Raw genomic sequence first — 24927 nt, 5'->3', positions numbered from 1 at the left:
TGCAGCTAATGTATGCTAATGAGATCTCAAACCCTACTGACCAAACCAGACGAGACAATGAAATCAACGTGCAGAAACACAAAACACACAAACTGGGACAGAAAAAGGGACCAAGCCACTGGCCAAGTCTACCAGCCACAGCCTGTGTTCTGACCCTCCTGAGGCACCTTTAATAATTTTCACTTTAAGTTCAAAAGGACACGTCCTGGGTATGGACGTTAAACTGCATTCGGCCTTGCAAGTGGTCCTCCAACTTGCAAAGAAAACTTGGGGGATGGTGATAGGATTGGCACTCCAGCCAGCGTAAAAACTTCACACAGCTCTGAAATGACAGACAGGACTCCTTTCTACTCTCCACGGGAGTAGCTTTTCTGCTGCAGCCCACAGGGAGCCTACTCGCATTATGAAGGGGATTGAGGAAAGCCCTCAGGATCCTCATCCCTGGAAGAGTCAATACCACCAGAGGGCCAATGGGGTCAGGCCTGTTGGGGACTGGAACTGGTTTTGCTGAGGTGTCGCCCGCTGCAAAGCAACACTCGGGTCCCAATTTGAGGTGGCCCACTCAGATTGCTGCGTCGAACATCTTGTTTTTCCTGCATGATAATCATCTTCCGCTGCGGTCGGAGGAGCTTTGTAAACTTCACATTTCAGTGACAGCACTCTCTGAGGTGTGCAGACCTGGGACTGGCTAGATCTCTGTAGGTGGGTACACCTTTTTTTGGTCTGGTCGCTCTGATGACTGTTATACTTGGGGAGTGCAAGACTCAGTTAAAGCATTCTCTGGGGGCTTTGTGTATGCTCAGACAAAGGTGAGTGATGTCTTGGTGAAGGAAACATTTTATTTGCAACTTCGCTTGGTGGTTGATGGGTACCATCAAGGTGACACTCCGCTAGTCATGGCGGACTTCAATGCAACCACTGGAACTGACAGGGCTGGCAATGAGGATTGTGCCAGTCCCCATGGGTCTGGTAACCACGGTGAAAGTGGCTCCATGTTCTTTGAGACTGCAAACGGTCAGAGGCTGTGGATCTCTGGATCCTGATTTCAGCACCCTGAGTCACATCGTTGGTATTCTAATACTAGTGGTGTGGTGAAGATGGATCACATCCTCATGGGCAGACACTGGGGGCTCCTACAGAAATTGCATAGGCTACAGAAGTGCCTAGTTTGTGAATTCTGACTGCAGACTTGTTGTTGATACTCTGAAGATCCAGTTTAGGTCCAGTATGCTACCACATACTAAGAAAATGAGGCTGGACCAGGCGAGAGACGAGTCGCAACACATGTCTTGATGGCAACTCTGGTCTGTACCAGAACCTGAGACGGATGGCTGTGAGGGCTCTGAAAGCAGATAAGGAAGTGTTTGTTAGAGAAATCTGTGAGCAAGTGACACACCATCTATGGTCTAGAGACCCACATCCTGCTCACAGAGGAATCAAAGTATTACGCACATCCAAATCTGTTCCTTGGATGACACTGCAGTTGTGATCCTCCGGCTAGGCTTCACATTGGATATTTCTGGGTCCACAGTTCTTGAGACTGATCCTCCAATTAGCTGTGAAACACCCAATCTCACTGTGATTGCACAGGTGGTGAACCAGCTGATGGATCTGTGGTATCAGGGGTGAACTTGTCCAGGCTGTCGATTTTTGTAAAGCGTTTGACTCAGTTAATTGAGCTGCCCTGTGAGACATCCTGAGACTTTGCAAGATCCTTCCGAAGTTGCTGGATATCATGGCCAGTCTGTACACTGGTACTGTGAGTGCTGTACAAAATGGCGGCAGAACCTCTGCGTATTTTCCAGTTGATTCTGGGGTTCGTCAGGGGTGTGTTCGTGCTCTGAACTTATTCAGTACTTATATGGACTGGGTGTTGGGCAGGATCGTGGGGTCCAGTGGCTGTGGGGCATCTGTTGGTGAAGAAAGATTCACTGTTCTTGACTTTGCAGATGATGCTGTGATCTTCATGGAGTCAATGGAGGCTCTGATCAGGGTTCTTGAGAGACTGAGTGAGGGGTCTGAATGTCTGGGCTTTTAGGTGTCCTGGATAAAAACCAAGATCCAGGCCTTTAATGACCTTTTGGGCACAACCATCAGCAGTGTGTCTGTCTACAGAAAGAATGTCAACCTCATCGAGAGGTTTGCGCCACTAGCAATTCTTCCTCTGACGTCAGCTAACAGCTTGGGAGGGAGGGTATGGGGGTGTCATGAGGTCACTGGAAAGGGGTGTGTGGCACTCCTGATATCTATGCAAAAGGATTTCATCTAAAGGAGTCTTTAGAGTCTTGGCGCTTCCTGTTTTACTATATGGTTGCGAGATCTGGATGCTATCCAGTGACCTGAGATGTAGCCTGGACTCCTTTGGTACTGTGTCTCTTCACAGAACCCTTGGGTATCGCTGGTTTGACTTTGTGTCCAACAAGCGTTTAATCATGCAGCTGAATTGTGATTGGAGCGTCAGTTATGGTACTACAACCATGTGGTGTGAATCCCCCAACGGTGATCTGGCTCGCAGGATCCTCATTGTTGATGACCCAAGCTGGAGGACCAGGCCAAGGGGACACCCACATAAAACTTGGCTGGGGCAGATAGATGGTCATTTCTGGAGGGTGGGACTGGACCACGTGCCTGGGGAGTTGCCAACTGGGATTCCGAGCTGTTTCATCATGTGGTGGGTGTGGCAATGCACTGTACCAGTGCATGCTCCCCAACCAGACCTGACCTGAGCTGAGCTGATGCATGTCTCGAAGATGAGTGTTAGATTGGATTGGGATGTGTGTGTGTGTGTGTCCTGTGATTATCTGGAATCATAGGCATGGCTGTTTCTGCCTTGCCCTGATGGACATGGTGCTGTTTCAGTCATTGGGTATGACATATTAGATGATTATCTTCATAGGACTGCAACTGACTTGGCTAAGATTAGGTAAATGAAGGCCACGACTGAAAATATGCTGAAAAAGTCATCCAAAGAGACACGGATTTATAATGAGAGTTTCACTTACCCCTTATTTTAAACAGATATCATCCTCAAAGTGACCAGGTTTAGTATACATCACAGATCCAAAATAAAGGAGATAAAAAATTATATGTAACTACAAATAACACTAAAATATGCTAGCAGAGCTGAAAAGAAGAAGATTTTTTCATGTTACCAAGTGATACATTCGCTGTGTCAAATATTGATTAGCCTCTCTGGCTCAGTAATGTACACATGACCAGCTCTATTGAAGTCAGCTGAGGATAGAATATGTGGAGCACTTTACATGGATGGGTTTCTTATAAGTAGCACATGTGGGCTGCAGAGACCCCTTATCTACAGCTCAACCTGGAAAAAACAGAGCCTCTTGTGATCCCGGCCAGCCAGTCTGTTCAACTCCCCATCTCTATACAGCTTGGCTCACTGTCACTAACACCTGCCAAGTCTGTACGCAAAATTGGGATGGTGATTGATGAGCAGCTATCTTTTTCTGACCACATTTCTACTGTTTCTCATTCATGCAGGTTCACTCTGTACAACATCCGCAAGACCAGACCTTATCTGACAGAGTATGCACCACAACTTCTGGTCCAAGCTTTGGTCTTGTCGTGTCTAGACTACTGAAACTCACTTCTTGGCAGAAGTACCCATATGTGCTATCAAGCCGCTGCAGATCTAATATGCAATGACCTGTTTTGTATTTAACCAGCCGGGACAGTCACACGTCACTCCTCTCTTTAGGTCGCTACATTGGTTCCCTGTAGTAGCACACATTAAATTCAAATCCCTGATGCTTGCCTACAGAGTAGTAAACGGGTCGGCACCTGCATATATGGAGATAATGGTGTAGTGCTGTGCTCCTTCTCGCCCACTCAGGTCTGCCAGTGAACAGCGTCTGGTGATGCCATCTCTGTATGGTATCAAGTCTCAATCCAGACTTTTTCTCCTGTGTAGCTCCTAGTTGGTGGAACGAGTTGCCCAAATACATCTGAACTGCTGACTCACTCAAAGTATTTCAGATGCAATTGAAGACACTTCTGTTCTGTGACTATCTCTTGAACTGTTTGGAAAAAAAAAACTTTGCTCTGTGAAGTTTCATATTGTTGGTTGATTTGTTGTTACTTAAAGTTTAATTGCTTTATCGGTTGTTAATCTATGGCTATAAATTTATCAGCTATAAATTTATTAGTTACCACATCTTTTCACTTGTGGCAATAAACTTGTTACTGGTCCTACTACACTTGCTGAACAAACTGGCCCTCCCCAGCCTAATGTTACTCAATTATGTTTACATTTTTTTTTAAGTTGCTTTGGATAAAAGTGTCTGCCAAGCAAATAAATGTAAATGTAAATCTCATTTAGCAGTCCACTAAATTTAGAGTGAGCGCAGATGAAAAACAGTATTGATAGATTTGGATGAATATTCAGGTTCACATCCATGACTGCTTAATCCTATGCACACTGCCTCCTTATGCTGCCAAAAAAATACTACACAGATCCCTTAACAGCACAGTTTCCTCTATTATCATTTTGAGGGTTTATCAGCCATGATGATATTACAGTCTGTCATTTGTGGCATGGCGCACATTTTGATCACCATGTGTGCAGCGACGTCCTACTTATAGGAGTTGATGTGAAGCTCAACTCACAGCATGCAACATGGTGCTGGATGAGCACAAAACATGCAGTGCAGAAAATGAACCAGTAATAATGACCAGTAACGATCATCAACACATAAATCAGGTGGGAATTGTAGATAAAGAGCAGCCCAAATACGTCAAAGAAGCGTAAATGATTGTAGTTAACTCATGATTATAACAAAAGAAGTAGAAATAAAATTACAATAAAATGCTTAAGCTCAGTTTACCTGGCCTTAGGTTACATGTGAAAAAGTAAGTACACCCACAGATTTTTTTTTCTTTTTTAACATATGTGGATATATCATGATTTGATCTTCATTTCAACTATATCTATAGATGAAGAGGATATATGATAACAAACATGATGCCATATTTATAGTCTATTGTATAATTTGAATAAACATAAAGTAAATTGAAATTTCACATTTGGAAAAAGTAACCTCAAATTAGAATAAGGCACACCAGATGAAGTGCAAAAGACAAGAGGACCTTGCCTGAAAAGGCCTTACTTAAATCACAGGCATTTAGACTGATTTGAAGTGGGTGTTATTGCCATGCTGAGATTGAAACAGCTCTCTGAGGCCTTCAGAAAGAAGGTTATACATACCTATGAGTCTATGAGAGATTTTAAATTGTCTTCAAATTGGAAATCAACCATTTCAATGTCTTGGAAGATCATCTGTAAGTTGTGAAGATTTCAAACAACTGTCACTTTGTCCAGGCCAGGCCACCCCAACAAGCTCAGCCAGAGAAAGTCTCATCACAAGACCTGCAGATAACACTGTTGATGTCAAACTGCATGTGTTTACCATTGGAAAAAGGCTGCACAAATTAGATCTAGATGGGAGGCGTGCCAGCAGGAAACCTCTGCTGTCCAGAAAGAACATTAGGGCAAGACTAAAGTTTGCCCATGAACACAGAGGCAAAGACCATGACTTTTGGAACAATGTGCTCTGGCCAGACAAGGTAAAGATATGAGGTATTTAGCCACAGCACCAGAAGACATGTCTGGTGAAAACCAAAGACCAGAAGAACCGGATACCAACTATAAAGCATGATGGTAGAAATGTCATGATTTGGGGCTACTTGGCTGCATCAGGGCCTGGGCAGCTCACCATCACAGAATTCACTACAAATTCTTCATTGCACCATAGGGTGTGAGAAAGATTAAAGCTTAACCAAACAGGGACCTTGCCACACGACAATGCCCCTAAAAATACCAGTCAATCCACCAAAAATGGCTAAGAAGAAAGAGATGTAGAGTTCTGGCCAAGTCACAGCCTTAATCTGAATCCCACTGACAATTGTAGGAAACACCTGCTTGAAGGGGCAATACCAGCTCTTAGAACCAAGGGGGGGGGGGGGGATTACTTTTTCCAGAGATGAAAATGGCACATCTCTTCATTTTTCATTGAATAAATATAATAAATATTCATATCAATAAATACATTTTAATTTTGTCAACTGCATCACCTCTATTTAAATGAGGATCAAATTTTGACATGTCCTCATATTTTAAAAGAAAAAACATTTTGTGGAGTTTCCTGGAGTTTGCATGTTTTCCCATTCTGTTTCAGTTTCCTCCAGATCCAAGAAGACACAGGTGAGGTGACACTAAATTGAGCCTAGTGTGTGTTTGGTGTGTGCGTGTTCGCCCTGCAATGGAGTTGTGCCCTGTATGGGTTTTGTTCCTTGCACCCTATGCTAGCTGGGATAGGCATCCCAAGCGACCCTAGTCTGGATTAAGTGGGTTAGAAAATGACATGTCGTGATACCTACTTGTTACACACAGATATAGAATGTAACACATACCGATGTACGGTTTTCATTTGTGCCCCATTTCACAAACCCTTTAATCACATCCTGCATTGATTATTGTAATTCCCTACTTATATCACAGCTCCAGCTTATTCAAAACTCGGCTACAAGAGTCCTTACACGGACCAGCAGCAGCTAACACATAACCCCCATCCTGCTTCGCCTTCACTGGCTCCCGGTATCTTACAGAACTGAATATAAAACTCTACTAATAACCTATAGTACTAGGATGTTGTACCGTGTTAGCCATTATGAATGTAGAGAAAAGCCAAGCAAAATGACACCTTTTATTGGCTAACTAAAAAGATTACAATATACAAGCTTTCGAGGCAACTCAGGCCCCTTCTTCAGGCAAGATATAATCATTACATCTTGCCTGAAGAAGGGGCCTGAGTTGCCTCGAAAGCTTGCATATTGTAATCTTTTTAGTTAGCCAATAAAAGGTGTCATTTTGCTTGGCTTTTCTCTACTAATAACCGAAAAAACGTTAAACGACCTCACGCCAAACTACATCAGTGAACTTCTCCATCACTATGTGTCTGTCCGCCCACTAAGGTCCTCTGATTCTGGCAATCTTGTTGTGCCACACACTAACCTACTCTCCATGGGAGACAGGGCCTTCAGCTGTATAGCGCCCAGACTCTGGAATGACCTACCAAAATTAATCAGATCAGCTGACTCCATGAATTCTTTTAAAAAACAACTCAAAACTCATCTGTTCAGGAAGGCTTTTAGCTCTACCTGACTTTACTACCCTTCTCTCAGTTTATCTCCATGTCAAGATGCTCATGTAATCTGTATGTGTGTGTGCTAGACCATCAATTATATTGTCTGTTAGGCTTTTCTCTGAATTACTATCTTACTCTTCTTTATTTATTTATTTGGTTTAGTACAATGCTATATACTGTATACCCTGCCATTCTTTCTTAAAACTCTGAAGTGTCTTGAGCATGGGAAAGGAGCTATATAAATGTATTATTATTATTATAACCCTTCCATGCTCTTTCAGACCCCTTCACAGCTCAATTATGAATCTTTCTTTGATTTGCTTTTTTAACCCTGTAGCCTGACCACAGGATGATTTAATACACCAGTCACAAGTAAGCAGAGTACTCAATGACATGTCAGGAAGGAGTCTGATTTTTTTTTTCCCCCCATAGTAGCTCATGACAACCTGCACCCTGCCAAGCAACTTTCCAGGAGCACGTCAAACACCACGTCACTGCCCTGCCCCCTTCCCCTATGCACTCTGTGGATTAGCCGGCCTCATTATCATGGACATCTACTCTCTTGAAATGAGGAAGAACAAGAAAACAAAAGCAGAGGTTCTGATCACAGAGTACTTTGTGTACAACCACTGGCCCCATCCATCCATTCCATCCATCCATTTTCCAACCCGCTGAATCCGAACACAGGGTCACGGGGGTCTGCTGGAGCCAATCCCAGCCAACACAGGGCACAAGGCAGGAAACAATCCCGGGCAGGGTGCCAACCCACCGCAGGACACACACAAACACACCCACACACCAACCACTGGCCCCTCAACATTGAAAATCATCCTAGTAACAATACTGGGCCCCTTAAGTGTGGCCGCCAAAGGAGGTCTTCATGTACACAAGTTTTGTTCAGGAGGCTGGCATTGCGACACTGCCAAACAGTAACTTACACGACTATAGTGACTGACCACGGTGATCGACACAGGTGTGTTTTATGCACAATCAGCTCATGTTGACTTTGGACTTCACCAGAGGCTGAGTCACTGTGCCACAAAGGGCCTTTGATGAAGCACTGATACAAACGAGAATAAAATAAACTACAGCGCGCAAACCTGAAAGCTGCCGCGCTATTTATAATATTTTTAGCTGACCGAGATATGTTTCGGCTTCCTGCGTGTGCCGGTGTATCAAACAGGATGTGTGGCACTGCCATCAAGAACTTTAATATTAGAACCCAACAGTCTTAATTTGATTTTGGTATACAAATCCACCATGTTATAATAATATTAGGATATATCTTATGTCTTGCTTTATTGTTTTTTATTTTTGTGAAAAACAGGCTAAAATGAGAATTAACTAGAAAAAAACAAAAACCCACACCAAGCAAGGCGGAGGCAAACACCTGCAGCAAAGCTCCAGCTAACCAGAAACATGCTGACTTCCTTCCTCTGACTAGCGATGTGAAGATTTGAGGCAAGCACAAGACAGATGAAAAAGAATACCTCTATTCTGACACAAGAGACACGGGCCAATGGCGGATATGCTCATCACAAGGGCACAATTACCCACACATTAATATCTAACTCCTATACATCATAATATTAGGGTCTGTGCCCATTTTGGCTCTGTAAAGGTTTACTATTTCTCTTAAATACTGAATCCCAGTCTCCTCAGGTAACTTTGGACAGGGCATCAGTCCATCTCACCCACACGCCGTCAATTAGAAATAACCAGTTAAACCAACAAGCATGTCTATGGGATAGTAAAGAAAACACATTCATCCCGGCCAATACCCCCAGGCCGCCAGATGGAGCCCTCCTTGCAGCATAGAGGTGCCCTGAATGCCAGCAGGGAATCATGGACAATGGAGTTTTAATACACAGCCCTTCTGGATACCATGGGAACCGCCAGGAGTCGCTGCAGGGAGGCCCAGGGACTGTTATTTGCCTTATAACCCGGAAGTACGTCTTAGTCAAAGACAGAGGAAATCACGTACTTCCGGGATGCTCATGGCTGCTGGGCTTACTCTACGTGACAGGGCCGCAGTTTCCCCAGATTAAGATAAACCAGCTGAGATTGATTTGCATGTGTCGATCAAATGCCTCCTGCATGCCTTCCATAGAAAGTATACCAGGAAGGCCCCACCGTGACAAAAACCAAGGAGCAGGCCCAGGACAAACCGGAGGGATTAAATCTCCCAACTGGCCAGTGGACAACTGCGAATTCTCCAGAGGAAGCTGGGAGAACTTGCTAAGAATAGGGTGGCCTGGTCCTTTCAGCCCAGCATATTATCACTGTGACACTCCCCAGGATATGCAGAATGAAATGGCAGACTGGCTTGCATGTAGTTTGAGAAAAGATAAAACAGACAAAGTGCAAAAACAGAGTCTCATATACTTGTACATTGAATTCACCAATACCAAAAGACACATGAATATTTGGCAGGCCACAGTCCTTGTTTATTGTGTCCTTTGTGTGCAGGTGAGACAGAGTATAGCACAGCACACCAAACAAATTAAAAAAAAAAAAAAAAAAAAAGTTAATTTAAAAAAAATGATATAAAGAAATGTATAGACAGACACACGCTACTGTGGCGGACAGCCAGGGGCCATGTCCGGCCAGGACGCCCCTTCACTGCATACTCAGGGGGAGCAACCCTGGACGGTGCAATACCTCCCCCTGGATGCTGGATGGCCGCCCCCCTGGGTAGGAGCGGTGCCTCAGTTTCCCGCAGGGCTCCATGGGAAATGGAGGTGAGTGCAGCTCTGTTGGGTCCCACAGGCGCCGCCAGGGGGTGCTGCAGCTGGGACTCCTGAGCATGTCTGGGCAGCATATTCGCCACACCCGAAAGTGCAGCCGGATGTCGGCAATCAAGAACCTGGAGCACTTCTGGGTGCCCAATAAAAGGAGCCAGCGACCACCACTCAGCGGCCACAGTCGGGTGGAGGAGGATGAGGTTGCCTGGGAGGAGTGGTGGTGCAGTAGAAGAAAGTGTGTGGTGTACTTGGTGTTTTGAGTCTGTGTTGTGGCTGGGGACACGGGGAAGATGTGCCCTCCAGCTGAAGAAAAATAAAAGACTTTTTATTTTATATGTGCCTCCGTGTCCATCTGTGTCAGGTCATGCGTCTATATAGCGCCTTTTGTTACACTATATATATTTATATACTTATACATACATACCATACATGCGGTACTGCATACATATGAATATGTATACATGCACCAATCAGCCTCAACATTAAAACCATTGAGAAGTGAAGTGAATACCATTGATTATCCCGTTACAATGGTACCTGTCAAGGGGTGGGATATGTTAGGCAGCAAGTGAACAGTCAGTTTATGAAAGTGGTGTGTTAGAAGCAGAAAAAAAGGGCAAGTACAAGGATCTGGGCAACTTTGACAAGGACAAAATTGCAATGGCTAGAATACTGGATTAGTGCATCTCCAAAATGGTAGGTCTTGTGGGGTATTCCCTGTATGCAGTGGTTAGTACCCACTAAAAGTGGTCCAGGAAGAACAACTGGTGAACCAGCGACAAGGTCATGAGCGCCCAGTTCTCACTGATGTGTGTGATGAGTGAAGGCAAGCCCATCTGGTCTGATCCCACAGAAGAGCTACTATAGCACAAATTGCTGACCATGAGGGAAAGGTGTCAGAACACAAAGTGCATCAGAGCTTACTGTGTATGGGGCTGTATAGCCACAGATCAGTCACAGTGCCCATGATGATCCCTGCAAAAGCACGTACAATGGGCATATGAGCATTAGAATTGGACCAATAAGCAATAGAAGATGGTGGCCTGGTCTGATGAATCACATTTAGTTTTAGATCACATGGACAGCCAGGTGCATGTTCATTATTTACCCGGGGTAGAGATGGCAGCATAACGCACTGTGAGCAGAAGGCCAGCCGGCAGTGGTAATGTGCATCTCTACGCAATGTTCTGCTGGGAAACTTTGAGTCCTGTCATTCATGTGGATGGTAATTTGATGCGTACCACCTACCTAACGACTGTTGTAGTCCACGTTCGCCCCTTCATGGCAGATGTATTTTCTGATGGCAGTGGCCTCTTTCAGTAGAGTAATGCGCCCGCCACACTACAAAAATTGTTCAAGAATGGTTTGAGAAACAAGACAAAGAATTCAAGGTGTTAAATTGGCCTCCAAATTCCCCAGATCTCAATCTGATCGATCATCTGTGGGATGTGCTGGAAAAACAAGTCCAATCCATGGAGGCCCCACCTTGCAACTTACAGGACTTAAAGCGTCTGCTGCCAGATACCACAGGGCACACCTTCAGAAGTCTTGTGCAGTCCATGCATCAACGGGTCAGACGTGTTTTGGCGACAAGAGAGGGACCTACGCAATATTAGGCAGGTGGGTTTAATGTTGTCGTTGTCTGGTTTATATACATTCAGTTTTTTATTTTTAATATATTTGCAAAAACATTTCAAAATCCTCTTTTTGCTTATCCATTCTAGAGTATAGAATGCCACTTGATCTGGGGGAGAAATTAATTTGAATGATTTTTGCATAAGGATGCAACATAACAAAATGTGAAAAGAGGGAAGGGGCTTGAATAATTTCTGAAAAAACTGCTTGTGTGTGTGTGTGTATACACAGACAAACACACACATATATACAGTATAGAAATATATATAGCAAGAGAAATGGGGTCTGCCCTTGTCTTCTTCCTTGGCTTGGCTTAAAGCCTAGTTTGGACAAAAGCCAAGAAAACTTCCACCAATCCTCCTTTTTTAAAGTAAAATAAACACTTTATAAGGCAAAAAAAGGTAAAACATAACATTCAAACTTCATATTCACACGAGGTCAATGTACGCATTTACCTTTATCTCAATTACCAGTTGTGTGATATGAAAAGGATGATGCTTTTATAGGCCGCAGTTAACATTTCACAATTTTTCTTTCCATTCCAGGATCCACATTTGTAGACTTAAGTATTTAATGCAGGGAGGCGCCACACATGGAATGACATCAGAAAGTCACGGCTTTACCAAGTTTGTGAACAAGATGCAATCGCCTGCTTCTGATTCAAAACAGGAAGCTTAAAAAGTAAATGCGTGACACTTGCAAAGGTAGTGTTATTCAAAGATATGAACACTGCTTCTTTTCAAAGAAGAACTAGCTACACATTTCTTCCATTTTCAGACAAAACTAGAAAATTTCCAGTTTGTAATTCTAAATGAAATTTAACCCATGCAGGAATCCCCCATGACAAGATTTAATCTTAAATGTGTAATGAATTTTTGCTCATTCACCCACTTCTCCCTTGTGTGATCCCTTATTGATATTTGGTGATTTAAGTATCCATGTCAAATTCTACTGGTAATAACCGGCAGAAAACAAAAGACCTCTGCCTTCTATGGGCCCTCCTTAATAGCTAGTCATGTGGTGTGTAGACCTCCAAAGTAACTCCCTTCAACTATAATCTCACACTCCTTCTCAGCACCTCTCAACATCCTGGCCTCTTCCCCCTCCTTCACATGAGACTTTGCAATAACTGTCCTCTGGATTCTAGACAAAATGGCACGAATGCCAGTTAAATCTCAAAATTATGCAGGGTTAGGTGTGGCCCTTACCATGTTACAAGGACACCAGGCCTATAATCTCCAGGCACCCCTGATTCTCAAAGAGTCCACTCAGGACTGTGCCTTCTCTAACTGCCTGGAGCTCTCTAGCCTCCTGCCATAAGTCACAGAGCGAGTCTCTCTCCTTGAGGGAAACAACTTAGTGCCACCCTTTGCAAACCATAACCCCCTGTTACCACCCAGCAGCTAAGAGTTACTCTGACCTCTTATCTTTCTCTCTGTTTACAAGTGGGGGGATCAGGTTGTCAGAAATTAGTGGCCAGGAAAAAATCTCTTCAGACTGCTTTCTGACCTCCAACTCTACTTCTGGAGCACCCCAGTGACCTGTCCTTACTCACACTAGTCTTAAAAAAAACTCCCCTCCTTGTGCCAGTGGAGCCCCCAGTATCTTGACTAGAAGGCTTTGGCGTTCCTGTGCCATCCTAGCAGTGCCAGCTTTACATGATGTCAAGTTTAAAGCTTCCACATTAACAAGGACACGCAATAATGGATCCAAAAATATATAAAACTAGTAACAGCGTACTGCACATTAGTGCAGTGAATATACTTGACTGAGAGCATTCTAGCTATTCTCACGCATCACTGGATGGCATTTTGTTCTGTCTCATTTGCTCTTGCAGTTCTGGCACGTTTGACCACTGATTGCCGACGTCAATTAACCTCATCCTCCACCTCATTTGCTCTTGCGATTCTCTTGCTCTTTGCGTCAGCCTGTCATAAATGCTGAGTGCACTTTTCACAGTTTTCATACTCTTTCTCTATACGTTTGCTCAGAGGTTCATGCGCTTGCTGCTTCCTGAGCAGCTCTTCTTTTCTCTACCCTAACGCCCCGCTTCTTCTCTTCTTTCTTCGGCATCTTTTTCGCGTTAAAACTGATTAAGTCAGCATTTGTGTTGCAATTACTTAGTACGTTTTCTTTAAATTTTCACTTAAGCACACATGTGCCACATGGCCGCCGCCAAGAGTTGATTCTACAATAAAATAAAATAAAAATAAAAAGAGGAATAAACTTGGAAGTCAATCATCACCCCAAAAGTGGATAGTAGACGTCACAAAGTACAGTGCATCCAGAAAGTATTCACACCACCTTCTGGAAGGTTCTCCTCTCTCCACAGAGGACCTCTGGAGCTCTGACAGAGTGACCATCGGGTTCTTGGTCACCTCCCTGACTAAGGCCCGTCTCCCCCAATCGCTCAGTATAGATGGCCGGCCAGCTCTAGGAAGAGTCCTGGTGGTTTCGAACTTCTTCCACTTACGGATGATGGAGGCCACTAAGCTGATTGGGATCTTCAAAGCAGCAGAAATTTTTCTGTAACCTTCCCCAGATTTGTGCCTCGAGACAATCCTGTCTTGGAGGTCTACAGACAATTCCTTTGACTTCATGCTTGGTTTGTGTTCTGACATGAACTGTCAACTGTGGGACCTTATACAGACAGGTGTGTGCCTTTCCAAATCAGGTCCAGTCAACTGAATTTACCACAGGTGGACTCCAATGAAGCTGCAGAAACATCTCAAGGATGATCGGGGGAAAAAGGATACACCTGAGCTCAATTTTGAACTTCATGGCAAAGGCTGTGAATACTTATGTACATGTGATTTCTCAGTTTTTTTATTTTTAATAAATTTGCAAAAAACCTCAAGTACACTTTTTTCACGTTGTCATTATGGGGTGTTGTGTGTAGAATTCTGAGGAAAAAAATGAATTTAATCCATTTTGGAATAAGGCTGTAACATAACAAAATGTGGAAAAAGTGATGCGCTGTGAATACTTTCCGGATGCACTGTATATGTGTACCAAATTTCAGGTCAATAGGTCAAATGGTTTGCGAGCTATAAGTGATTTAAAATCCTGGACGGACAAACGGACAGCCACGGTAGCGTATTATATAAGAAGATACCCACATTTACGGGGAGATAATAAAATGCTCATATGTGCATTTGGCTATGGTGGCAGATAAAAATGAATCCACCACACATTCAGACAAGTCAAGGAACAACATTACAGTTAACCAACATCAAAAACATTTGTCTGCAACATCATATTGATTCTACAGAACAGCTAAATGCGGGAAAGGCAATACACAGAAGATGGGAGGCGCAAACTAAACAGCAATGCAACAGAAACGTGCCGATTTCACCAGGCCAGACACCATGTAGCTAAAGTAAGAGGGACAAGAGGCAAAGGGGGAATCCAAGCGCCCCTGTTTCAGGCTGGTGCCATCAAGGTAGCTCAGAGCAGGAGATGTCTGGCTGCTGCCTTCTCCTGTAATTAAAGTGTAATGACAGACTGATGCTGAGTCAACTTCCTTTACACTCTCACATGGAGTTTGGCAAAATGTCAATCACACAAGGGCAGGGAGAATTTCCACCCACAGCTCTGGGAGATTTTTGTGACCCTGTCTATTATGACAATAATAAAAATGCCACTTCATCTGTTAAACATATGAAGACTGAGAGTTCATCTACAAAATTATATTAATTTTGACAGTGTCTGAGAAAATGCAGAAGGATCTAAAGAGGGAGAGACAGATATAACACTCTACATGGTAAAGAGGCTTTAAAACATTTATATGACGGGATATTCACACTGGTGCAAAACAGCAAAGAACAAAAGACCTCAGCCCACCATATCAAAGGTTAGGTTTGGTATTTTTCAAGTCAAAGTTATTACTTCTCAAACATGCTATACTGTATATACATTTTGCCACACAAAATTGTGTTCTAAACTTCAACACTCTGTAAATTAAAAAAAAATATCTTGCTTGCAATGGTACTTTACATTGCAGTCTATAGGTCAAAGAAGAAACTTACCAAATATACTGTATCTATATCTCAAGCCAAGACAGTTGTCGAGTATTGATTCACGTCTTGTGATTACACACACATTGTAAAATAGATTATACGTCATTTTGCAAAATGATGATAATAGCCTCGCAGGGTCACACGTGATTCTCAAATGAGAATATTAGTCTAGGGATAACCCCTTAAAAAGTGTGCAGTGAAAAGCATCAAAATCCAGAGCTGCAAAGGCCCCACCCACAGGACTTGTTCCTAAAACACCCACCCTCAGTTCCTCCAGTCCGTGCATTTTAAACCACTGCCGGGGTTTCAGGGAAAGAGCAAAAGATAACAAATAAAAGACATGACACTGAGAGAAAATAAAAGGCTAAAATTGCTGCTACCCATTCAGGAGTTCAGTAGCACAAGGTAACCGAAGCTTAACAATTAATTTACATGTTGTAATGAGTATTGCAACAGTGGACACAGACACACACGTTGACCACTGTAGCTACTGGGCTTCACGCATCTGAGAAGTGCCTTTGGTTACCATTTTAACTATTGCATCACTATATGACATAACAAGAGCAAATAGAGTTTAGATAAGCATTGGGGTCTATAGATATACAAAGTGTTAAAACGCAGCGGGTATTTTGTCAGGGCATGTTTGCATTTCCAGTTAGACAGTGATGTTAATTTCTTTAGTTATTCATTTAGATGTGCAGTCAGAAGGTGGATGTTGTACAGGTTGACAGACGAGATTAGACAGGAGTCCCCGTGGATTATGATGTTTGCTGATGACATTGTGATCTGTAGCAAGAGCAGGGAGCAGGTTGAGGAGACCCTGGAGAGGTGGAGATATGCTCTAGAGAGGAGAGGAACGAAGTAGGAACAAGAGAGAATACACGTGTGTAAATAAGAGGGAGGTCAGTGGAATGGTGAGGACGGAGGGATTAGAGTTGGCGAAGGTGGAGGAGTTTAAATACTTGGGATCAACAGTACGGAGTAATTGTGGAAGACAATGCAGGCACGGTGGAATGGGTGGAGAAGAGTGTCAGGAGTGATTTGTGACAGACAGGTTTCAGCAAGAGTGAAAGGGAAGGTCTACAGCACTGATTCCCAAAGTGGTCTATATGGACCCCCAGGGGTCGATTTTGACTTGCAGGGGGTCTATGTCAGCGAGAAAAAAAATTGGGGGTGCACGAGATGTAAATGGTGGTCCACGTGAGCGGACACAACATGTAAGAATTTTACTAGGTTCTGATTTGTTTCATTCCAAATCCAAATATTTACTTGCATTTTGTGTTTTTTCAATAAAGGTATGAATAAAAATTGCACATGTTTTTCTTTTTTTACAATTGTCCACTCTACAAAAAACCCTATGAAAGTAAGCAGCACTGTGTCAGTTGCCAAAAACACATTTGAAGTTAATAAGTTTAGGAAAATTCAATATTAGTCAGGCAGGGGGTCTATGAAAAACAAAAAAATTGGTAAGTGGTCTACGGGGCAAAAAAGTTTGGGAACCTCTGGTCTACAGGATGGTAGTGAGATCAGCTATGTTATATTAGCTGGAGACGGTGGCACTGACCAGAAAGCAGGAGACAGAGCTGGAGGTGGCAGAGTTAAAGATGCTAAGATTTGCATTGGGTTTGACGAGGATGGATAGGATTAGAGACGAGGACATTAGAGGGTCAACTCAAGTTGGACGGTTGGTTGACAAAGTCAGAGAGCGAGATTGTGTTGGTTTGGACATGTGCAGAGGAGAGATACTGGGTATATTGGGTGAAGGATGTTAAGGATACAGCTGCCAAGCAAGAGGAAAAGATGAAGGCCTAAGAGAAGGTTTAGGGATGTGGTGAGAGAGGACATGAAGGTGATGGGTTTCACAGAACAAGAGACAGAGGACAGGACAACAGGATGATCTGATGTGGCAACCTCTAACAGGAGCAGCCAAAAGAAGAAGAAGTTGTTGATTTGGGTGTTTCCAGTACTGAAATCTGCATCTCCTGTGGCTCTTCATTATCAGCTCTTTTAACTGCAGTCCTTTTAACAGAGTGTGACATATTGATTGCTTCACATGCCTAGTTTGCAGTTCATATTTTCATGAACATAGCTGGCAATTCTTTCGAGCATACATCAACTCCAACACTATTGTCATAACACTGAACAACAAAGAGCACACTCACATTTACCAATCGTTCATTGATGCCGTTGAATGTCAATGTATAATCTGATGCTGCAGTAAGGTTTTACCCTTGCATCAGGTTGTGCTTGTTTTTAAAATGTGCAATGTGCTCTCGTCTCTGTACACGTGACACACATTTATATGACTGACACTTCATTGAAATCAGAAGCCAGCTCTCTGTCGGACCAGGTTAACGAACACATCTGATCCTTGCAGTTCAAAATCCCCACCTTTACTTTGATTGCCACCTTCATGAGGCACTGGATTGGTTTAGAAATGTGACACTCAGTGAGCTGTCTTAATTGTTCCCACCCAGTTTAAAGCAAAATTCGCTTATGGCTCTGTCTCAACACATATAGCATATTATACATATGGCTTCAGTGAGACTATGGCGACAATGGCATCAAAGTCAACAGAGTTCCTAGTAAAAGAAAATAAGCAACCAACTCAAATGCCTGCAAGCACAGTGCCACCAATCTCAGAATTAATTATGTGGGGAACCACATGCACAATGGTTTGCCAATATCAAAATGTGTGCAGATATTTAAATGTTAACACTTTCCTTGGAAAATAAATGTTCTGATGCGGATCACCCACAAGTAAATCATAAGGCACAGCAAAAGGAAAAATAAAAAGACACAAAGGACTTGAGCAAATTTAAATAAGATTAAAATAGTAAATAAATGCATCACTAACAAAAAAAAAATCCTTTAATGTTTTCAGGAAGGGCACAGGACTCATTTTGAAAAGCCTTGAGAACGGCACAGCATATGTGTGATTCCCAAGGGTATCTGACACCAGGTGCAACTTTTTCGTGTCCCTCATTCACAGTACACTATGGAGTGCAACATGCAAACTGGGAGCAGTGGGATGACACTGGACTTCAAACTCCAAAAGTTACTGGTTCAATGTGCCAAAACTGACAAAAAGCAGCATAAACCACTGTATTATGACTCTGAATTTGTAAAGCACCTCGGCACTTCATTTCACATAGAAATATTTAATTCAAAATAAAGCATGCTTCTTTTGTCAATGTCATTGATTCTGTTTCACTGCAGTCTAATAATAAGTTACAACATACTCACATCTGTACCATAATTTTGTTTAAAAAGATGCCATCCACCAGATCCATGTACATAGACAGCTTATCTCCATCTCCTGTTCCCAGAGGTCCAAAGGTTTTAACCTGTAATTAAGAGGAAAAAAAAAGTGAGAACATGCGGATTAAAGTTAAGCACCTTTGGAGCACAAATAAACCGGCTAGCTCTCTCATCGAGTCTGCCCTTACCACAATAGACAGACAGACCCTTAGAAACAACAGCGGCCCTCAAATGGTGAGGCGTTCACACAATGACTGGTTTCACCCTATCAAATTAATTGGAAAACAAATTCGGTCTTTACTTGAGCTCCCTATTTGATTACAGTAATAATTTCTGCCAAATCAAAAATGCACTATTGATATTAGAAAAAGGCTGCACCCAGAAGCAAGCAAACATACACAGGAGAGTACATGATTAGGCCTGCATTTCCATTATGGTTACAGCCGCCACTATTCAGCTACACATCAGGCTTGACATACAGTAAATGGGCAATGATATGGACAGGAGTCACCTCAGAGTGACACAGGGTGAACGGCCTCTTCTTGTTTGGAAAGGTTTGTTGGTTGTGTTAAGTAAGTAAAAATAACGTAAGTATGGATGACTCAGCACCATACACTTCAGACTATGAATTCAAGCTAAAATCCATCCATCCATCCATTCTCTTCCGCTTATCCGAGGTTGGGTCGCGGGGGCAGCAGCTTGAGCAAAGATGCCCAGACTTCCCTCTCCCCGGCCACTTCTTCCAGCTCTTCCAGGGGCATACTAAGCTAAAATGATCCAGTTAATTTAAGCCAGATATGAGTTTACAGTCTAAATACAAACTGAGAAAATATTAATTTGGCATGTGTAACTCAACTTATGGAGGATAAAAATAGTAAAAGAGAATTATGATAGTGTATTTCACATCCACCAAGCTATCACACACACGCGTCTGTGGATCATCCTCAGGGTTCCTCTAAGGCAGTGGTTCCCAACTTTTTTTTGGCCATGCCCCACCTAGGCCTCTTTAAAATCATGATGTCCCCCACTGTAACATATATCTTATTCTTACCTATTCAAAAAGTGAACTCCTACTCACGTGGAGGAAGCCCATAATGTCATTAATTTGGTCTAAACAAGCTTCCAAAGAACATGGAAATTAAAGAGGGAAAGGATAGTTGACGTACTGACAAAGAAATCACTAAGAAACTGTTAAAAAAAAAATAATATGAAGTAATATGAAAATACAGCAATTATAGTTTTGAAAACATAATAAGAGACGTGATATTCATAAATATAAAATAACTTTAATGACAGCTTTTTCTGTAATATTTTGATCATTTTATATTTTTGTTATATTGCAAAATTTTATAATCATTGTTACAATTCATATTATTTTAATGGTAAAAAACGATTTCTAAATAGAAAAACCCAAGCCGGTTGTAAAATAATAAACTAAAGGGTTCTTCACCATCCCTTCCATGTTTATATCAATATATAAATGTCTCTGTAAAAAATAAAAATTATTTGTTTACTTTTTTCTATCATTTTTAACAGTGAATTTCTGATTTTTCATTTTATAAATTAACATACCTAAATTCTCAAATTGCCCCCTAAAAAATCAAATTGCCCCACGTTGGGAATCACCGCTCTAAGGTATGTGGTACCATCCCAGGTCCAGAGGAGGTGCTGTCACTAACCAGGTCCTTTCCTATTCCCCAAACAGTACAGAGAAGACACCCCCTGAGGGCGCCTGACTCGGCCCCTAACACGAGATTGGCAGAAAGAGGTGTCACTCTGCAAGCAGACAAGAGCTCCTGTGACAAAACATGAATTACTACGAGCCCGAATGGGGCTATTTTGTTTGTCTCATTTTGTGACCTTTGCACCTCTGGCCCAGAGCCTGCACTTTTGTTAAAAGAACCTTGAAGTAAACAGGGATGACCGATTTGGCTGCCCCAACATATCCCTTATCTGGTACTTGCAATTCACCACTCATCTACAAAGTATTAATGAAATCAAAACATATTTAATGGAAATTAAGACCTTTTCAGGAAAGGAAGACAGAAGTTTTGAGATGACGTAGTTATACTCACTAATCATGGCAATGGAGAGTGGCAATGTGTTTCATATTAGTAATTCAAGCTAAATTGATCAAGTTCATTTAAGCCTGACTTGAGTTAGCAGTCTAAATATACTGTATATGTTGAGAGGACATTTTGTTGGCATATGTAGCTTAAATTTTGGAGGAAAAAAATGGCAAAAGAGAATTATGATATTTCATACCCACCAAACAGTTTTGATGTATTAACGAAAAAAACTGTTAATGTAAATTCTCAGGGGCCTTTTCTTAGGTAAGGAAGACAGACAATTTGAGGTGAAGCAGTTATATCAGGGGTGTTTAGCTCTGGTCCTGTAGGACCACAGTGGCTGCAGGTTTTCATTCTAACCCTTTTCCTAATCAGTGACCAGTTTTCACTGTAATTAACTTTTCCCTTCATTTTAATAGCCCCGTTTTAAAGGATTCAGTGCTCCGCATTGATTCTTTTCTTCGTTAAATAGCAGCCAAACAGAAATGACATGTGAAACGATCCAACAGATGACCAAATAATTCAGGACTTCAAACTCCAGCCAATTTCACTCCAACCAATCTCTTAATGAGAAGCTGATTCTTGCTGTTAATCAAAACCATTATTTAATTCCATGGCTTGTTGCTGCTCTTATTCTGCCACAGCACCCATTTCCAAAACTGTTGATTTTGTTTTTTCTAAGAACACCGTCAAAATGTTTTGGTGGCCCAAGCAGATCAACCTTACTGAGACCTTCACCTTTCTTTATTTCCAGATACTGTGGTTAGCTGGAAATGAGGTGACTCACTTTGTGTCATTATTGTTTGGCTGCTAATTAAGGAATAAACAAACAACTAAGAGATATCAGTCAAGTTAATTAAAATTAAAAGGCAAAAGAAGTTAATTAGCAGCAAAAACTGGTCACCAGTTAAGAAGATGGTTAGAATGAAAACCTGCAGCCACTGTGGACCTCCAAGATCGGAATTGACCACCCAACTCATTAATCATGGTGTCAGAGAGTGGCAATTGATTAGTACATGCAGGCAAGAATATTGTTGTACCCCATACAGGTAACAATAATGACCCTATAAAGGGGAGAAATTGGGGATTGCATCTCAGGGTTCATACACTTCAGTACATTTTAAATTCCCAGACGTTTTTCACTTTTCTAGTACTAACAAGCAGAAGAATCCAGGCTTAACTTACACTATGGTTTTGAAAATCCATAGCAATATTATATGAACCTAATAAGAATACATATGAACTCAAACACAGGGCCTATCTTCAATTGCTTACCCCAAAGCTAACGCTGTTTACACAGAGTAACAGGCAATTCTAGGCAGGGCTGTCACATGTTGAAAACAGATATGGCATTTTCTGGACAATAAATGTGGTGTGCAATGAACATCAGTTTATGTCAACATTTTAGCGGGTGCAAGCATGATTCCAAAAAAAAAAAAAAAAAAAATCACAGAAATAGCATGTCCTGTTCAAGCGTAGTTTACAAAACACAGCACTATAAAGTGCACATAAATATACAAAAACGTTACTGCAACCCGATGGGAAAATAAATGATAATAAAACAATTTTGGTTGATTTTAGGTGGTAAAATTATTGGGGATGAAAAGAACAAGCAAGTCCTTGGGAAGGGCTTCCACGCACACTTTAGGACTCTTTATGTATGATCTCACAATACAGAAATATGTCCTGAAAAAAAGTTACCCACGTCTTCACCATGACTTGTATGAATAACGCTCATCCATCACATTCAACACACAGAGGATTTCATATTTCAGACATTCAATTTTAGTCACACACAAAGACAAAGATGGTGATAAAGCAGAAGCAGGTCTAGCCCGACTAGAGCTCTTACTAGCGCTGCCGCTGACTGATTTCCCTGGCATTAGGCAGTTCACTGGTGTGCAGGTCAGATGTGACGATAGTCCCATAAAACGTCCAAAACAGTCTTAAAAGTATTACTGGCTTCCTTGCTCTTCTTTAGTTTATAATGGCTGCTTCCTTTTGCAGGGCAATTCAAAGCAGACTCACCCAAACTTCTTCATACACTAAAGATAACCCAGCCATACGCTTGTTTGATTGGTCTTGATGAAGCCAATCTTATAGCAGCATTTTTCAAGTTAAACAAACACTTTCCTGGCATTGTGACTGCTTGATAAATCACATGTGACATGTCTAATATAAACTATAATAATTTACCTTGCTAACTATACTGGTCAATAAAATGAAGGGAGCACTTAATCATCCCAGTCTAACACCAAGTCAGTTAAGCTTCAGGGATATCAATCTGTTGTCACACACATGCGATTAGGAGGCAGCTAGAGGGCTTGAGTAAGTGTAACTGTACATTAGACCACGGGGTGGAGGAGTGTACCGACTGTCTCTCTCAGTTCCTTGCAGACCATTCCCGGGAAATCACGCCGGGCCCCGGTGTCTCTGATGACATCACTTCCGGCTCTGGCACTGCTGATGATGTCACTTCCGGTCATTTCCTCCACCAGCCCTTAAAACCGCCACGTATTCAGTTCTGCTTTGGACTCAGTCTTATAAATTACTCAATCAATTTTCAGACTTTTGCAGCCAGGATCATAATATACGGGTGGCTGCCCCAAATCTTTTTGACTGTCCGGAGTCTTTTTGTGACACTGTTCAGTTATGAAGAGCAAGTATCTCCTCCATGCTCTGGGATCTGGATGTGCCCTGGTTAGTACAACACGCCAAGAATACTTTAATTAGAAGGCAACTGTGTGTGACTGACTGAGACTTCCTTGCAACAGCATGTATGGATGTGCCATCCTGGTGGGGCTGGACTACCTGTGCAACCTGAAAGGGGCTGCAGGTTCTGTCTCATGCTACCAGTAGTGACAAAGACACTAGCAAAACACCAAACTAGAGAAGAATTAGTCAGGAAGGATAAGAAAAGAGCAGTTGTCTGTGGCCTCAGTCCCTTTTTGGGGGTGTCTTGCTGTTGCCTCTCCAGTGCCCCTATTGTTACTTTCATTTACACCAAAGCATGTGAAGTTGATTCCCATTCGCTTCTGCTTCCTAACTGGACACAATTGATATCCCTGAAGCTTCACTGACTTGGTGTTAGACTGGGATGATTAAGTGCTCCCTTCATTTTTTGAGCAGTGTATAATTCAATGTGTAGGTTAACGTCTACTACATATAATTACTAGTTTGCAGTCCAGTGAAGTGTGCGGGTATCTATCTATCTATTGCTCCATGCTCCCACCACTCTTCTGGGAGCCTCCCAACCCAGCACCATGAGTAATATAACTGGATGAGCTGATCTGATGGGGACAAATCAAACTGAGCAAGGAGATGGTGCAAAAGATGCAAGTGCTTTAAATTATTACAAAAACGAACAATTGAAAAAAATCAGTGTCCAAACAGATTGAAAATTGCACTAAGTGTTCCAATAAATAAATCATCCATAAAAAGGTAAAATCCCAAATGTTTAAAACAAGGCTAAAACATGAGAATAACCTGCAGCAGTCATTGCGGCTACACCAGCCAAGCACAGCTCCTCCCAGTCTCTCCATCTCACCCAAGGTTTGCTCAGCTGAAGAGAGTTCAGCAGTCGCGGTCCTCTTGCTACTGACCCCCGTTTTGGCTACCTCCACTGGCGTCTGCCAGACCGCTTGGGGTCGGTTGTCCTCCCATCTTCCTTCTCGCACACGTAGTCGTCCCTCAAATCCCTAGGGAGGACGCCACCTCGATTAAACCCACTCTTCCACATAGTAAGCGGGCGCAGTCCATCCTTCGAGTGCCGATCCTTCGCTCCACACGGCACCCTTGACTGTGCTGACCTCTCTCTTTCAGCTGGCTGGCTCATCCACTCTCATTCACTGCCCCCAATGCCTCGCTCTCTTTCCTTTTCTCTTTTTTCCTTTTTTCCTCCCGATCTTCAGTGCCGGACCGTAGTTATATGGCTCCGTGGATGCAGCTCCCACATCATGCACCGCAGGAAGCCGATTAAGAAATTGAGAACGATCGCACCCTCACGTGCAGGTGCGACAAGCCCCAAATACTTCAT

At 42.5% G+C, this 24927-nt stretch overlaps 1 protein-coding gene across 1 annotated transcript in view; it reads right to left on the bottom strand.

Moving 5' to 3' along the window:
- The window catches only part of ccdc88c (coiled-coil domain containing 88C), a 203372-nt gene that overhangs the window by 150603 nt on the left and 27842 nt on the right, over window positions 1–24927 (bottom strand). Inside the window, exon 2 of the mRNA XM_028821826.2 lies at window positions 18808–18908. Within this exon, the coding sequence (XP_028677659.1) occupies window positions 18808–18908 (101 nt within the window). The remainder of the gene's footprint in view (window positions 1–18807; window positions 18909–24927) is intronic.

Source organism: Erpetoichthys calabaricus, chromosome 16 (genome assembly GCF_900747795.2).
Source record: "Erpetoichthys calabaricus chromosome 16, fErpCal1.3, whole genome shotgun sequence".
In the NCBI taxonomy this organism is placed as follows: Eukaryota; Metazoa; Chordata; class Cladistia; order Polypteriformes; family Polypteridae; genus Erpetoichthys; species Erpetoichthys calabaricus.
The sequence above is the reverse complement of the archived record's forward strand: the minus strand, read 5'-3'. Positions and strand labels throughout refer to the sequence as shown.